This window comes from Petaurus breviceps, unplaced genomic scaffold (genome assembly GCF_028583685.1).
Source record: "Petaurus breviceps papuanus isolate PSGF00001 unplaced genomic scaffold, PetGlider_PUasm1.0 154, whole genome shotgun sequence".
Lineage (NCBI taxonomy): Eukaryota > Metazoa > Chordata > Mammalia > Diprotodontia > Petauridae > Petaurus > Petaurus breviceps.
Window position 1 is genome coordinate 1155463 of NW_027185715.1, and position 13663 is coordinate 1169125.

The window sequence follows — 13663 nt, forward strand, 5'->3', positions numbered from 1 at the left end:
CTTTTTTTTTCCTGTCTAATTTTTTTTATTATGAAAAAGCAAAATAAAAATCTAAAGAGCCCTATGGACATCTCTCCAAATTCTTTGTTTTTTTACTTTCTGTTGTTGGACATCTCTTCCACAATGCCCTTTAGTCCTTTCGAGCTCAATGTATTTAAAACAATGAATTATTTGGCCTCCTGAGCCTATCTTTCCTTCACCATTATCCTCTTTCCAGTCACCCAAGTTGCCAGTCTTAGAACCATGCTAGATTCTTTACTCATCACCCATATTCAGTCAGTTGCCAAGTCTTGTTAAATCTGTTTCCTCAGTATCTCTCTTCTCTATTCTTCTCCATTCATGTGGCTGGCCACTCTGGTTCAGGCCCTCATTAGTTCTCTTGGACCATGGTAATAGTCTGTTGATTGGTACCTCTGCTTTCAATCTCTCCCTCTCTCCAATTTATCTTCTACATGGCTATCAAAATAATCTTCCTGACCTCTCTCTTGCTCCGGAAACACCAGTGACTCATTGCTTCTGAGATAATATATAAAGTCCTCAGCTCGCAATGGGAAACCCTTTCCAAGCTGACTGCGAACTACCTTTCCATACTTTATTGTATGACTTCCTTTCATGTAGCCTGTATCCCACAGAAAGTGGCCTATTTGTTGTTTTCCTGCACTTGGCATTCCACCACCTGCCTTTGAGCCCATGCACAGGGTTTCTGTCCTTCCGGGCTAGAATGCATTAATGCCTTGTAGCATCATTTAAAGCTTAGCTTAGGTGCTCCCTCACATGGGCAACTTTTCATGATCTATTTGACTGAGCACATTTCCCATTTCTGGCCAAATTAGCTTACATTTTTTTCATGTTGTGGAATGCAAGTGACTTGGGGTTAGGGATATTTTTCATTTTTGTGATTGTTTCTATAGTACTTTGCACAAAGTAGGAATTTAGTAATTGCTTGTTGAGTTTTACATGGTTGTGACTAGGTTGTAGCAATCATCTGTTGCTCTGCAATGGGGTGGAAAAAGCATGAGATTTGATATAGAAGGAAAAGGATTCAAATGCTAATCCTTTTTACTTATTTTCTGTGTAGCCTTGGGCATTGTGATCCAAATCTGTGATCACCTTTGCTTCCTTGTGATCACTCCAGATTCAGCTACTTCCATTTCCCAGACTTCTGGCAATTAGGTGGCACAGTATATTGAAAGCACAAACAGCTTTCCAGAAGACTGCTGCTGTGAACAGCTTCAAGGTTCTGATTACATAGTATAGTGAACTCTCTATTTATTCAGCAGTAAATTAAGGCAAAGCATTCACAGAAATCAAAGTACGTCATTCACAATGTTATTACTTAACTTATCACTAAAGTGGTCATATAGTTTTCACCAAAGTGGTCACATAGTTTTAAGCAAATGATTACATTCATTTAGTAACTCAATCATTTAGTAAGTCCTCAATTCAGTCTTCCTTAAGGAGGGTCCTTAAGGGACAGAGAGTACAATCATTCAGTAAGAACTTAACTCAATCATCCTTAAGGAGGCAAGCCTCTTTAATGGACACAAAGTTCAAAGGTCAAGGTTCTCCATCCCTTGGTCACATTGTCTTAATCTCTCAGTCAAAAAATCTTCTTTTTAATTGAAGATTAGCTTCCAATCATCCTGAAAAATACAGTATATAGAGTACAAAGTTCCCCATCCCTAGGTCACAGTAAATCATAATCTTCTCAGTCAGCATCAGGTACCCAAGAAGAGATCTTTTCATCTTGACTCAGGCTGGCTCTCAGCTTCTATGGTCCATCTTCCATGGTCCCAGCTCCTGCCCAAATCTACACAACTGTCACCTGGGTTCAAAGGCAGGCAGCTCCCAGTTCTTTGTCCAGCTTCTTGTCCAGTTCTTCATCCAGTTCCTTGTCTAGTTCCCATTCCATATTGAAGCTCACAGTGTCCAGTCCACCTCAAGTCCTACAAAGTTCCTGTTTCTGGGAAGACAAAGCTTAACAGAGCCACAATAATATTCATCCACATTGCCGGCACCATCATCAATTCACTATCTGCCTGTGAGATCAACACAGACTCACCAACAAGATCTGAGAACTCAACACAAATCATCAGTATAGAAATCAACACAGACCCAGAAACAAGGTCCAAGAGGTCTGTACAAATCATCAACACAGAAATCAACACAGACCCAGAAACAAGGTCCAAGAGGTCTGTACAAATCATCAACATGAAAATCAACACAGACCCACAAACAAGGTTCAAGGGGTCAATGTTAATTATCAGTAAAGTCCCAGGACCTCCAAAGCCCTCTTCCAGGACTTCTGTAAACAGACAACCAGAAAATGCTCTTTCAGGGCTTCCAGTGATGTCCTAGGTCTTCTGTAGAAAGTATCACAATCAAACATTAACACAGAGTGCTGGGATACCACAAGTTCTCTCCTCCACCACAAGAGCTGCCTTATCAGTTCTGCTCTCTCCAGCCTGGTCTTCTCCTTATTATTAGCTCCTCACCTTCCTGTTGCAGGAGCTCACATGTTCTAGGGTTCACAAGTTGTGGGATTCACAAATTCTGGATCTTAATACTTGATACAATCAGGAACTGAAACAAGGTGTTAACTACTTCTTTGCTTGCTGTTACATGGGCTTAGAAGGCTTGGAGTCAGGAAGACCTAAGTTCAAGTCTAGCCCCAGAAGTTTACTAACAACATGACCCTTGGTAACTCACTTAACCTTTGTTTGTCTCAGTTTCCTCAACTGTAAATGCAAATGATAGCAGCATGTTCCTTGCCAGTTTGTTAGAAGGATCAGAATATTAGTTAAATAAAAGTTCTCAGCACATTTAAGCCTACTGCTGCAGGTATAAATGCTTTAGTAAGATGTCAATGCTAATTTCCTTCTCTTCCTGTTGGGGTCATAATTTTCTGTTATTTAGTCATGTTTTCAGTTATGTCAGACTCTTTGTGACCCCATTTGGGGTTTTCTTGGCAGAGATATTGGAGTGGTTTGCCGTGGAAACTGAGGCAAATAGGGTTAAATGACTTGCCCAGGGTCACATAATAAGTGTCTGAGGTGAGATATGAACTCAAGAAGAAGAATCTTTCTGACTCCAGGCCTGGTGTCACTTAGTCACTTCCTACCATGGCTGGGGACAAAGGTATGGAATCAGCACATGCATTCAGGCAAGTTCATTGTCTCACTGGCCTTTTCATAGGCACTTGAAAATTCAAGTTTTAGACTTTTTTCTAGGTGTGGAATTTTTTTTCACATATTTTTAAAAACATTTTTCTATGTCTTTTTAATATTTAAATGTCTATTTTTGCCTCTAAAAATCTTTTATTTTGTTATAATCTCAACAGAACAGACTTACGTTGTGTTGTGCAGATGTTTTTAATTGAATCCCTAGCCCCCTATAATATTGTAAGTTACTCCCAGCCAATCTGTCAGCTCTGACCCACTTTCTCCATTCCTCACCTTCACTCCTTTACACATATAGATGAATGAAGATGGAGAAAATCACACAACCACCATGAATGGGTCCACTACAAACTTATGTTATATAACCCCAATGGGGACCTCATTGCTGCTAGGCCATCCTATTATACCTCCCTTATCAACTCATTTTCCAATCTTCCACAGCAGCTCTTCCAAACCTTTTCATCCCACCTCAAACCTCTCATAGCTCCCACTTCCTCCACCCTCAGCTGAAAACTTTGCCTCATGTTTTATAAGTAAAAAGAAGCCATTTCTGGATAACTTTTTCTTTTCCCCTCTTTTAAAATATTTTTTTAATTAAAAAATTTTTTTTTTGTTTTTGGAGGAGGGAAGGCAGGGCAACTGGGGTTAAGTGACTTCTCCAAGGTCACAAAGTTCTTAAATGTTAAGTGTCTGAGGCCAGATACTCTTTTGCCCTCTTACTCATTTCCTATCACTTATGTGCCTTTGTTCATACTTTCCTCCTTCACCCCTGTCTCACACAATGAAATGGCCTGACACTTAATCAAGGCTAACCCCTCTTCTTGTGAAAGTGATCCCATCCCATCCTGTCTCTCCCAACAGATTTTCCCCTCTGTCATCCCTACTCTTTCACTTATTTTCAATTTCTCTCTGTTTATTGGTTCATTCCCCACTGCCTACAAATATGCCCATGTCTTCTCCGTCTTGAACAAAATCCCACTTGATCCTTCCATCCCACCTCTCATCCCCCCTCTCATCCCCCCTCTCATCCCCTTCCCCCATACTCTCCTGTGGGGTGAGATACCCTATTTAGTGTGCATTTCATTCCCTCTCCAAGTCAAATTCAATGAGAATAAGGTTGACCCACTCCCTTTTGCCTTCCTATTCTTCCCCTCCATGGTAACCATTTTCCTTTGCCTCTTCTATATGAGATAGTTTACCCCATTCTGTCTCTCCCCATCTCTTCTCATTATATTCCTCTCTCACCTCTTAATTTCACCTTTTAAGGATCATCCCTTCATATTAAATTGGTTCTGTGCCCTCTATCTATGTATACCTGTAAACATATATACACACATTCACATATGTATTCATATGCCCATATACCCTCATATATAGACACACACACATATTTCCATTCCCTTCAACTGTTTTCATACTGAGAAAAGTTTTGTCAGTTACAATTATTGTTTTTACATGTAGGAATGTTAATAGTTCAACTTTGATAAGTTCCTTATGATTTCTTTTCCCTGTTTACCTTCTCATGCTTCTCTTGCTTCTTGTATCTGAATGTCAAATTTTCTATTCAACTCTGGTTTTTTCAGCAAGAATGCTTTAAAGTCCTCTATTCCACTGAATGACCATATTTTCCCCTGAAATATGTTACTCAGTTTTGCTAGGTAGGTGATTCTTGGTTTTAATCCTAGATCCTTTGACCTCTGGAATATCATATTCCAAACTCTTTGATCCCTCAGTGTAGAAGCTGCCAGATCCTGTGTTATCCTGATTGTATTTCCACAATATTCAAATTGTTTCTTCCTGGCTGCTTGTAATATTCTCTCCTTAATCTGGGAATTCCAGAACCTGGCTATAATATTCCTAGGAGTTTTCTTTTTGGGATCTTTTTCAGGAGATCGGTGGATTCTTTCAACCTCTATTTTGCCCTCTGGTTCTAAAACGTCAGGGCAGTTTTCTTTGAGAACTTCCTGGAGGATGATTTCTAGGTTCTTTCTTTGATCATAGCTTTCAGGTATTCCAATAATTTTTAAATTATCTCTCCTGGATCTATTTTCCAGGTTGGTGGTTTTCCCCATGAGATATTTCATATTGCCTTCTATTCTTTCATTTATTTGGATCTGTTTAACAGCATCTTGATTTCTCATAAAGTCATTAGCTTCCATTTGCTCCAATCTAATTCTTTTTTTTTTAAGCAATCGGGGTTAAGTAACTTGCTCAAGGTTACATGGCCAGTTATTTCTGGGTGTGGTGCTGAGTGTCTGAGCCCAGGATTTGATCTCCAGGTCATCCCAACACTGGAGCTGGTGCTCTTACTTGCTGAGCCACCTGGCTGCCCCTAAGCAATTGGGGTTAAGTAACTTGCTCAAGATTACATGGCCAGGTCTTTCTGGGTGGGTGCTAAGTGTCTGAGCCTGGGATTCGATCTCCAGGTCATCCCAACACTGGAGCCAGTGCTCTTACTTGCTGTGCTACCTGGCTGCCCCGCTCCAATCTAATTCTGAAGCAATGATTCTCCTCAGTGAGCTTTTGAGATTCTTTTTCCATCTGGCAAATTTGGCTTTTTAAGGCATTTTTCTCCTCATTGCCTTTTTGAGCCTCTTTTGCCATTTGAGTTAGTCTGTTTTTTAAGGTGGTATTTTCCTCAGTCAGGCTGTTGATTCTTATTTCATAATTTTCTTGCTTTGTTCTCATTTCTCTTCCCAATTTTTCCTCCACTTCTCTTATCTGCTTCTTAAGGTCCTCTATGGCCTGTAACCAGCTCGTATTTTCCTTTGAAGCTTTTGGTGAGGAGTTCTGACTTCACTATCTTCTTCCTGTTCCATGCTTTGCTCCTTTTTGTCCCCCAAACAGGAGTCTAATGTCGGGATCTTCTGTCTGCTTTGTTTCCTTTGCCTGGTCATGTCACCCCTCAGTCACTTGACCCCTGGGCTTTTTGCCACAGTAGGACTTTACCATCTGACAGGGGAGCTTTTGTCCCAATTGCTGGGGTTTTCTCAGCTGTCAGAGGTATTAGATGGGTGCCCTCTCTGAGGTCTCCACATGCTCTGGCAAGCTGGACACACATCCTAGGACCTCCACCCTAGACTGCAATCCAGATACAAGGTTAAAGCAAGAGCGATTACCCCTCAGACTAGTGCTTGGTCCCCCTACACTCTGCAGGCCAGGAGCTGAAGCTGCCACGTGGTGCTGGCTGGCTGTGCTGGCATCTCAGCGGCTTCTTGCCCTGGGGGCAAAAGCCATGCACTCCCACTTACTTGGTCCCAAAGTCCAGACTGCACTGACCTCTCACTTTGTCCTTCGCATCTACGTGTTGATAAATCTGGAAATGGCCATAGCTGCTGCTGATCTGGAGTCCCTCCTGCCGGCAGCTGGTCAGACCTGCCCTGGGGCTAAAACCTCTGGCTCACGTGGGCCTGGGCTTAGCTCCCATAACACTGTGCTGGCCAATTCCTGCCAGCCTGCCAGGCTGTCCTCAGCAGGAGGTTAGCTTCTCTGTGTCATTTTGTGGGTTCTGCAGCTCCAAAATTTGTTCAGAGTCCCCTTTTTACATTGATTGGGGAAGGTGGAAGCCGTAGCTGCTAGGAGGTCCTGTTTCTACTCTGCCATCTTGAACTTAGTCTTTCTTTGTTTACTTTTAGTTTACAAGATTCATTTCCACAATTCCTTGAGTTTCAAATTTTCTCTTCCTCCCCCCCTCGCTCCCACCCATGGTGGCATACAATCAAGTATAGTATCTGCAAATACTTTCACATTAGTCAGGTAAAAAACAAAAAAAAATTTTTTGACTTTTTTTTAAAACTTTGATTTCCAGATTCTTTCTCTTCTTCCCTCCTCACCCACCCCCACTGGGAAGATAAGCAAATCAATATACGTTGTACATGTGTAGTTATGCAAAATGTTTCCATAGTAGTTATGTTGTGAAAGATTGTATTTCCCTCCATCCTATCCTACCCCCCCCCAACTTATTCTATTTTCTACTTTGACCCTGTCACTTTTTAAACGTTTGTGCTTCTGACTAACCTCTCCCCCAATCTTCCCTCCCTTCTGTCATCTCCCCTCTTATCCCCCCCCCCCACTTTCCTGTAGGGTAAGATACCTAATGATAACTATTCCCTCCCTAGTCCAAATTCAATGAGAGTAGGGTTGATCCATTCCCTTTCACCTTCTTGCTCTTTCCCTCCATTGTAATAGTTTTCTCTTGCCTCTTTTATGTGAGAGTATTTGCCCCTTTCAATCTTGCCTTTTCTCCTCCCAATATATTCCTCTCTCACCTCTTAATTTTATTTTTTAGATATCATCCCTTCATATTCAACTCATTCTGTGCCCTATGTCTATGTATACATAGGGTATATGTATGTATATATGTATGTATATATATATGCATGTGTATACATACATACACTTACACACACTCACATATGTATTTATGCACACATATACCCTCCTATACATACATATATATACACACACACACATATATTCCCTTTAACTGTCCTCATACTGAGAGAAGTCTCATGAGTTACAATTATAGATTTTCCATGTTGGAATGTAAATAGTTCAACTTTGAGAAGTTCCTTATGATTTCTTTTCCAAGTTTACCTTCTCATGCTTCTATTGCTTCTTGTATTCGAAAGTCACATTTTCTGTTCATCAGGAATCCTTGAAAGCCCTCTATTTCATTGAATGACCATATTTTCCCCTGAAGCATTATACTCAGTTTTGCTGGGTAGGTGATTCTTGGTTTTAATCCTAGCTCCTTTGACCTCTGGAACATCATATTCCAAGCCCTTTGATTCCTTTGTGTAGAAGCTGCTAGATCTTGTGTTAACCTGATTGTGTTTCCACAATACTCAAATTGTTCTTCCTGGCGGCTTGTAATATTTTCTCCTTGAACTGGGAACTCTGGAATTTAGCTATGAAGTTCCTAGGAGTTTTCTTTTTGGGATCTTTTTATTTTCTTTGCCTTTTGGAGGGCAATTGGGATTAAGCCGAAGGTTACACGGCTAGGTTTTTTTTTTTTTGGTGAGTTTTAAGTGTCTGAGGCCGGGACCGAACTCGGGTTCTCCTGTCTCCAGGGCTGGCGCTTTACTCACTGCACCACCTAGCCTTTTCTGTTTGAGCAATTCGACTTTTTAAGGCATTCTCCTCCTGATTGGCTTCTTGGGCCTCCTTTGTCATTTGAGTTAGTCTATTTTTTAAGATGTTATTTTCTTCAGTATTTTTTGGGTCTCCTTTAGCAGGCTGTTGACTCACTTTTCATAATTTTCTTGCATCATTCTCATTTCTCTTTCCCATTTTTCCTCCACTTCTCTTCCTTGATTTTCAAAATTCTTCTTGAGCTCTTCCATGGCCTATAACCAGCTCATATTTTTCTTGGAAGCTTTTGATGCAGGAGTTTTGACTTCATTGACTTTTTCTGGTTCCATGTTTTGGTCCTTTTTGTCCCCAAAAAGGATCCAATGGTAGAAGGTAGATTGTGCTTCCTCTGCTTGCTCATCTTGCTAGCCAGTTACTTGACTTTTGAGCTCTTTGCCATGGTATAACTCTGCTTCCAGACTGCAGAGAACTATATCCCAAATCACTGGGGTTTTCACAGATGTTGTCAGAGTTATGAGGAGGGTACCCTCTCTACAGACATCCCAACCTCTGGCACACTGGCCATATAGCCCAGAACCACATCCCAAGACCATGATCCAGATCCAAGCAGGTCAAAGCAAGAACAATTACCCTCTGAATGGTCACTTGATCCCCCTAAAATCTGCAGGCCATGAGCTCTGGAGGTAGCCATGCTGCAGCCTCTGTGTCTACGCCACCTCTTACCCTAGGGGCAAGGGCTGGGCCTTGCTCTTCCACCACCCTGTTCCAACAGAGTTTCCTACTGACCTTTTCTTTTCTCTTTGGGGTTTATGATTTGAGAAGTTTGGAGACTGCCAAAGCTGCTGATGATTCACTCTCCTGAAGTCTGCTTTGGCCCAGACTGGGTGCCTGGTTGGGACTGGCCCGTACCTGGGACCACGTGGCTCATGCAAGGCTGGGTTCGGCTCCTAGTCTGGTATTATAGACCCTTCCTGCTGGCCTGCTAGGCTGCCTTCAGTCGGAGTTTTGTTTCTGTCTTTCATTTTTGTGGGTTCTCTAGCTCTAAAATTTATTTAGAGTCATATTTTACAGGTATTAGAGGTGTGTGGTGTCAGAGCCATGCACTGTTCCTGTTTTCACTTTGTCATCTTGGCTCTGCCAACCTATGATTTGTGATTTCATCTGTGTGGGGATTCACTTGTGTAGAAACTACCAATGGAAACAGGCAATTCATTTGTAGATTATAGTCTTTTAGAGTTGCCTAGAACTAAGAAGTTGAGTAACTTTTCAGTCAATCAATCAATAAATCTTACAAAGCCCCTACTGTGTACTAGGTACTACATTAAGTGCTAAGGATACAAAAAGAGGCAAAAGACAGTTCCTGCCCTCAAGAAGCTTGTAATCTAATGATTTTAAGGATCATGTTCATGATCATACAACTAATATATATCAGAGGCAGGGCCCAAACTGAGACCTTCCTGACACCAAGGCTCTCTCTACTATACTTTACTGTCTCTCATTACATTGATTAGGGTTAGAATAGTAAGTCTAGGTGTTCTTTAACATCCCTTTCCAATGCTACATTTTAATGCACATGCCATTTTGATTTACATCTTTGTAGGACTCTGGGGGCTCGTCAATAATGCAGGAGTTATCTTTCATGATGTTTGCACTGAGTTCGTGACCAAAGAGATTCTCCTAAAGACACTGAATGTAAACCTGATTGGATTAATTGAGGTGACAATGACCATGCTACCAATGGTGAAGCAAGCCAGGGGGAGGATTGTCAATGTCTCCAGCATCTTGGGGAGACTTCCTTTCCTTTCAGCACCCTACTGCTGTTCCAAGTATGGAGTAGAAGCTTTTTCAGATTGTCTGAGGTAACTATTGTTATACTTTATCCATCCAAACATCCATCTATCCACCCAGGGGTAAGAGATCAGGGAGAATATCTCAATCCTCCAAATAGATGAGGCTTTAAATTGGGACAGCTGCCATGGGAATGAAGTGAAAGCGATAGATTTAAGAGATCTTTTCAAGGTAGAGTTGATAAGATGTGGCAGCTGATTGGATATGAAAAGAGAGTGAAAGTGAGGAATTCAGGATGTCTTCAGGATTGGGAAACTGGTGACTAGAAGGATTGTGGTGCCCTCAACAGAAATAAGGAGATTAGGAAGAGAAGAGGATTTAGGAAGAATGATAATGAATTTTGTTCTGGATGTATTGAGTTTGAGAGACTTACAGGATGTCTCATTCAGATACCTGGAGATGTCCAGTATGTCCAGATGGTGACATGGGCCTGGAGTTCAGTCCAATCAACAACCATTTATTCATCCTTTATTATGTGCCAGGAAGAGAAACTAGGATTGGACATATAGGTGTGACTGTCATTTGCAAAGAGATGATGGTTGAACTCAGTGGGGCTGACAGGTTACCAAGAGAGAGAATAGGGAGAGAAGAGCACCTACAACAGAACCCTGGAGAACATCGATGCAAAGGGGATGAGAAGTGTATGGTGATGCAATGAAGGAGACTGAGAAGTGACCAGAATGAGAACCAGAAGAGAGCAGTGTCATAAAGACCCAGGGCGGAGGAAGTGTCTAGAAGTAGGTGCTGGACATAGTACCCAATACTGGACATATGTCAAGAAGGAGACTGAAAAAAGGACACTGGATTTGTCAATTCAGAAAGCATGAGTACTTTTGGAGAGAGCAGTTTCAGTTGACTGATAAGGCTGGAAGTCAGATCCCAAGGATTTGGGAAGTGAGCCAGTGATGAGAAAGTGGAAGGGATGAGGGCAGATGCATTTTTCTATCAGTTTCATTTTTAAAAGGGAGGAAGGAGATAGGACGATGACTTTAGGGGATAGTAAGATCAAATGAAATTAAAAGATGCTTGCTCCTTGGAAGAAAGGTTACGGAAAATCTGGATGGCATACTAAAAAGAGGAGAAATCATTTTGCTGATGAAGGTCCGTATAGTCAAAGCTATGGTTTTCTAGTAGTAATGGATGGCTTTGAAAATTGGATTCTAAAGAATGCTGAGCGCCTCAGAATTGACACTTTCAAATTTTGGTTCTGGGGAAGATTTTTGAGCCTCCCTTGGACAGCAAGGAGGTGAAATCAGTCAATACTTAAAGAAATTAATTCAGGCTTTTCACCAGAACGTCAAATACTTAAGTTGAAGCTTAAATGCATTGGCCACATAATGAGAAGATAGGATTCATTGGAAAAGACCCTGATTTTGGGAAAGAATGAAGGCAAAAGGGAAAGGGGATGGAAGAGGATGAGATGGATACATAGTGTCATAGAAACAAGGAACATGAACTTGGACAGACTCCAAGAGAAAGTGGAGGATAGAAGGGCCTGGCATGCTATGATCCATGGGGTTCTGAAGAGTAGAACACTACCGAACAACCCAGCAGCAACAAGAAGAAAATCAAATGACATGATTTTTAAGGATGAGGGAGGTAGATTGCATTGCATATTTGTAAGCAAAAGGGAAGGAGCCATTGGATAAGGAAAAATTGAAAATTAAGGAAAGAGAGGGAATGATAAAAAAGGCACAATCCTAGAGGAGATGGGATCACAGACACAAGTAGAGGAGTGATCCTTAGCAAGAGGTCTACATTTTCTCCTAAGACTGAGTATTCCAAGCATATTTGTATTTTCCCATGGAGGTTGTGGTCAGATTGAAGCATTGTATACCTTAAGTGAATACATACATAATCATATATCTGTCACCAGTGTTCCACAAACAGGACACTCTGTCTCTTGGCTCTGGGCTTTTTCTCTGGCTTTATCCCATGCTTGGGATGCTGTCCCTCCTTATCTCTGTCTCTTGGTTTCCCAGGAATAAATCTCAGCAAGAATCCTACCTTCTACAGGATCAGGATTCCTTTCTAGATTCCTCTTAATTTTAGTGCCTACCCTATTGATTGTTTCCTATATACAGCTTGTATGGAGTTGTTTGCATATTGTCTGCCCCTCTAGACTGTGAGTTTCTCTAGCGCAGGGACTCTCTTTTGGCTCTTCTTGTATCCTCAGTGCCAAACACAGAGCCTGGAACACTGTTGTTGTTTCAGTCATTCAGTTGTGTCTAACTCTACTCATGGACAAGTCCAGGGGGTTTTCTTGGCAAATATAGTAGAGTGGTTTGCCATTTCTTTCTCCAGTGTGTCCCCATTTTACAAATGAGGAACTGAGGCAAATAGAGGTTAAGTGACTTGTCCAAGGTCACGCAATTAGCAAGCTTCTGAGGTTGGATCTTAACTGAGATCTTCCTGAGTCCAGGCTTGGTGCTTTATCCACTGCACCATTTACTTTTCTACCTAGAACATAGTAGGCAGTTACTAAATTTGCTCAGTTAGTTGACTGACATTTAAATTTTCTAAAACGTTATTTGAGAGAAGGTTTGAGAACCATTGCAAAAATTGACACATTCCTTTATTTCCTTAAGGTGATATTCTTTTAAGTCAGAGCGATGAAAGTAATAATAGCATGTATAGAGTTTTATTTTTATTTATTTACATTATTTAAAAAAATTGTTTTATTTATTTATTTTTAGTTTTTAACATTCATTTCCACAAGATTTTTAGTTATAAATTTTCTCCCCATCTTTCCCCTACCCCCACCCCAAAATAGCGATTCTACTGAATACCCCTTCCTCCAATATGCTCTCTCTTATATCCTCCCCCATTCCCCTTTTGGTTTCATAATAGGGCAAGATGGATTTGTATATTCCAGTGCCTGTATATCTTATTTTCCAGTTGTGTGTAAAAAATATATGTATAAATATTTTTTTAACATTTGATTTTAAAACTTTGATTTCCAGTTTCTTTCCCTTCTTTCCTCATCACCCACACCTACTGGGAGGAAAAGTGATTCAATATAGATTATATATGTGTAATTATGCAAAAACATTTCCATAGTAGCTATATTGTGAAAGAATGACTATATTTCCCTCCTTCTTATACCGCCCCACACTTATTGTATTTTCTACTTTGACCCTGTCCCTTTTAATAAGTGTGTGCTTCTAACTACCCTCCCCTCCAATCCACCCTCCCTTCTATCATCTCCCCTCTTATCCCCTTCTTCCTTTCTTTCCTGTAGATAAGATAGCCAATTTGTTGTGAACATTATTCCCTCCTTAAGCCAAATTCAATGAGAGTAAGGTTGACTCATTCCCTTTTGATTTCCTGTTCTTCCCCCCCCCCTTGTAACAGTTTTCTCTTGCCACTTTTATGAGGTAATTTACCCTATTCTATCTCTCCCTTTCTCCTCTCATTATATTCCTCTCTTATATCTTAATTTTATTTTTTAGATATCATCCCTTCATATTCAACTGATCCTATGCCCTCTTTCTATGTATACATGTACACATATATGCACACACTCACATATGTATCTATAC

General features: G+C 40.9%; 1 protein-coding gene across 7 annotated transcripts in view; it reads left to right on the forward strand.

Annotated features, from left to right (window-relative positions):
• HSD17B6 (hydroxysteroid 17-beta dehydrogenase 6) overlaps nt 1–13663 on the forward strand; it is a 62594-nt gene that overhangs the window by 40107 nt on the left and 8824 nt on the right. For all 7 annotated transcript variants that reach the window (XM_069079813.1, XM_069079777.1, XM_069079783.1 and 4 more), the window contains one exon: nt 9874–10132. In XM_069079813.1, coding sequence (XP_068935914.1) covers nt 9874–10132 — 259 coding nt within the window. The remainder of the gene's footprint in view (nt 1–9873; nt 10133–13663) is intronic.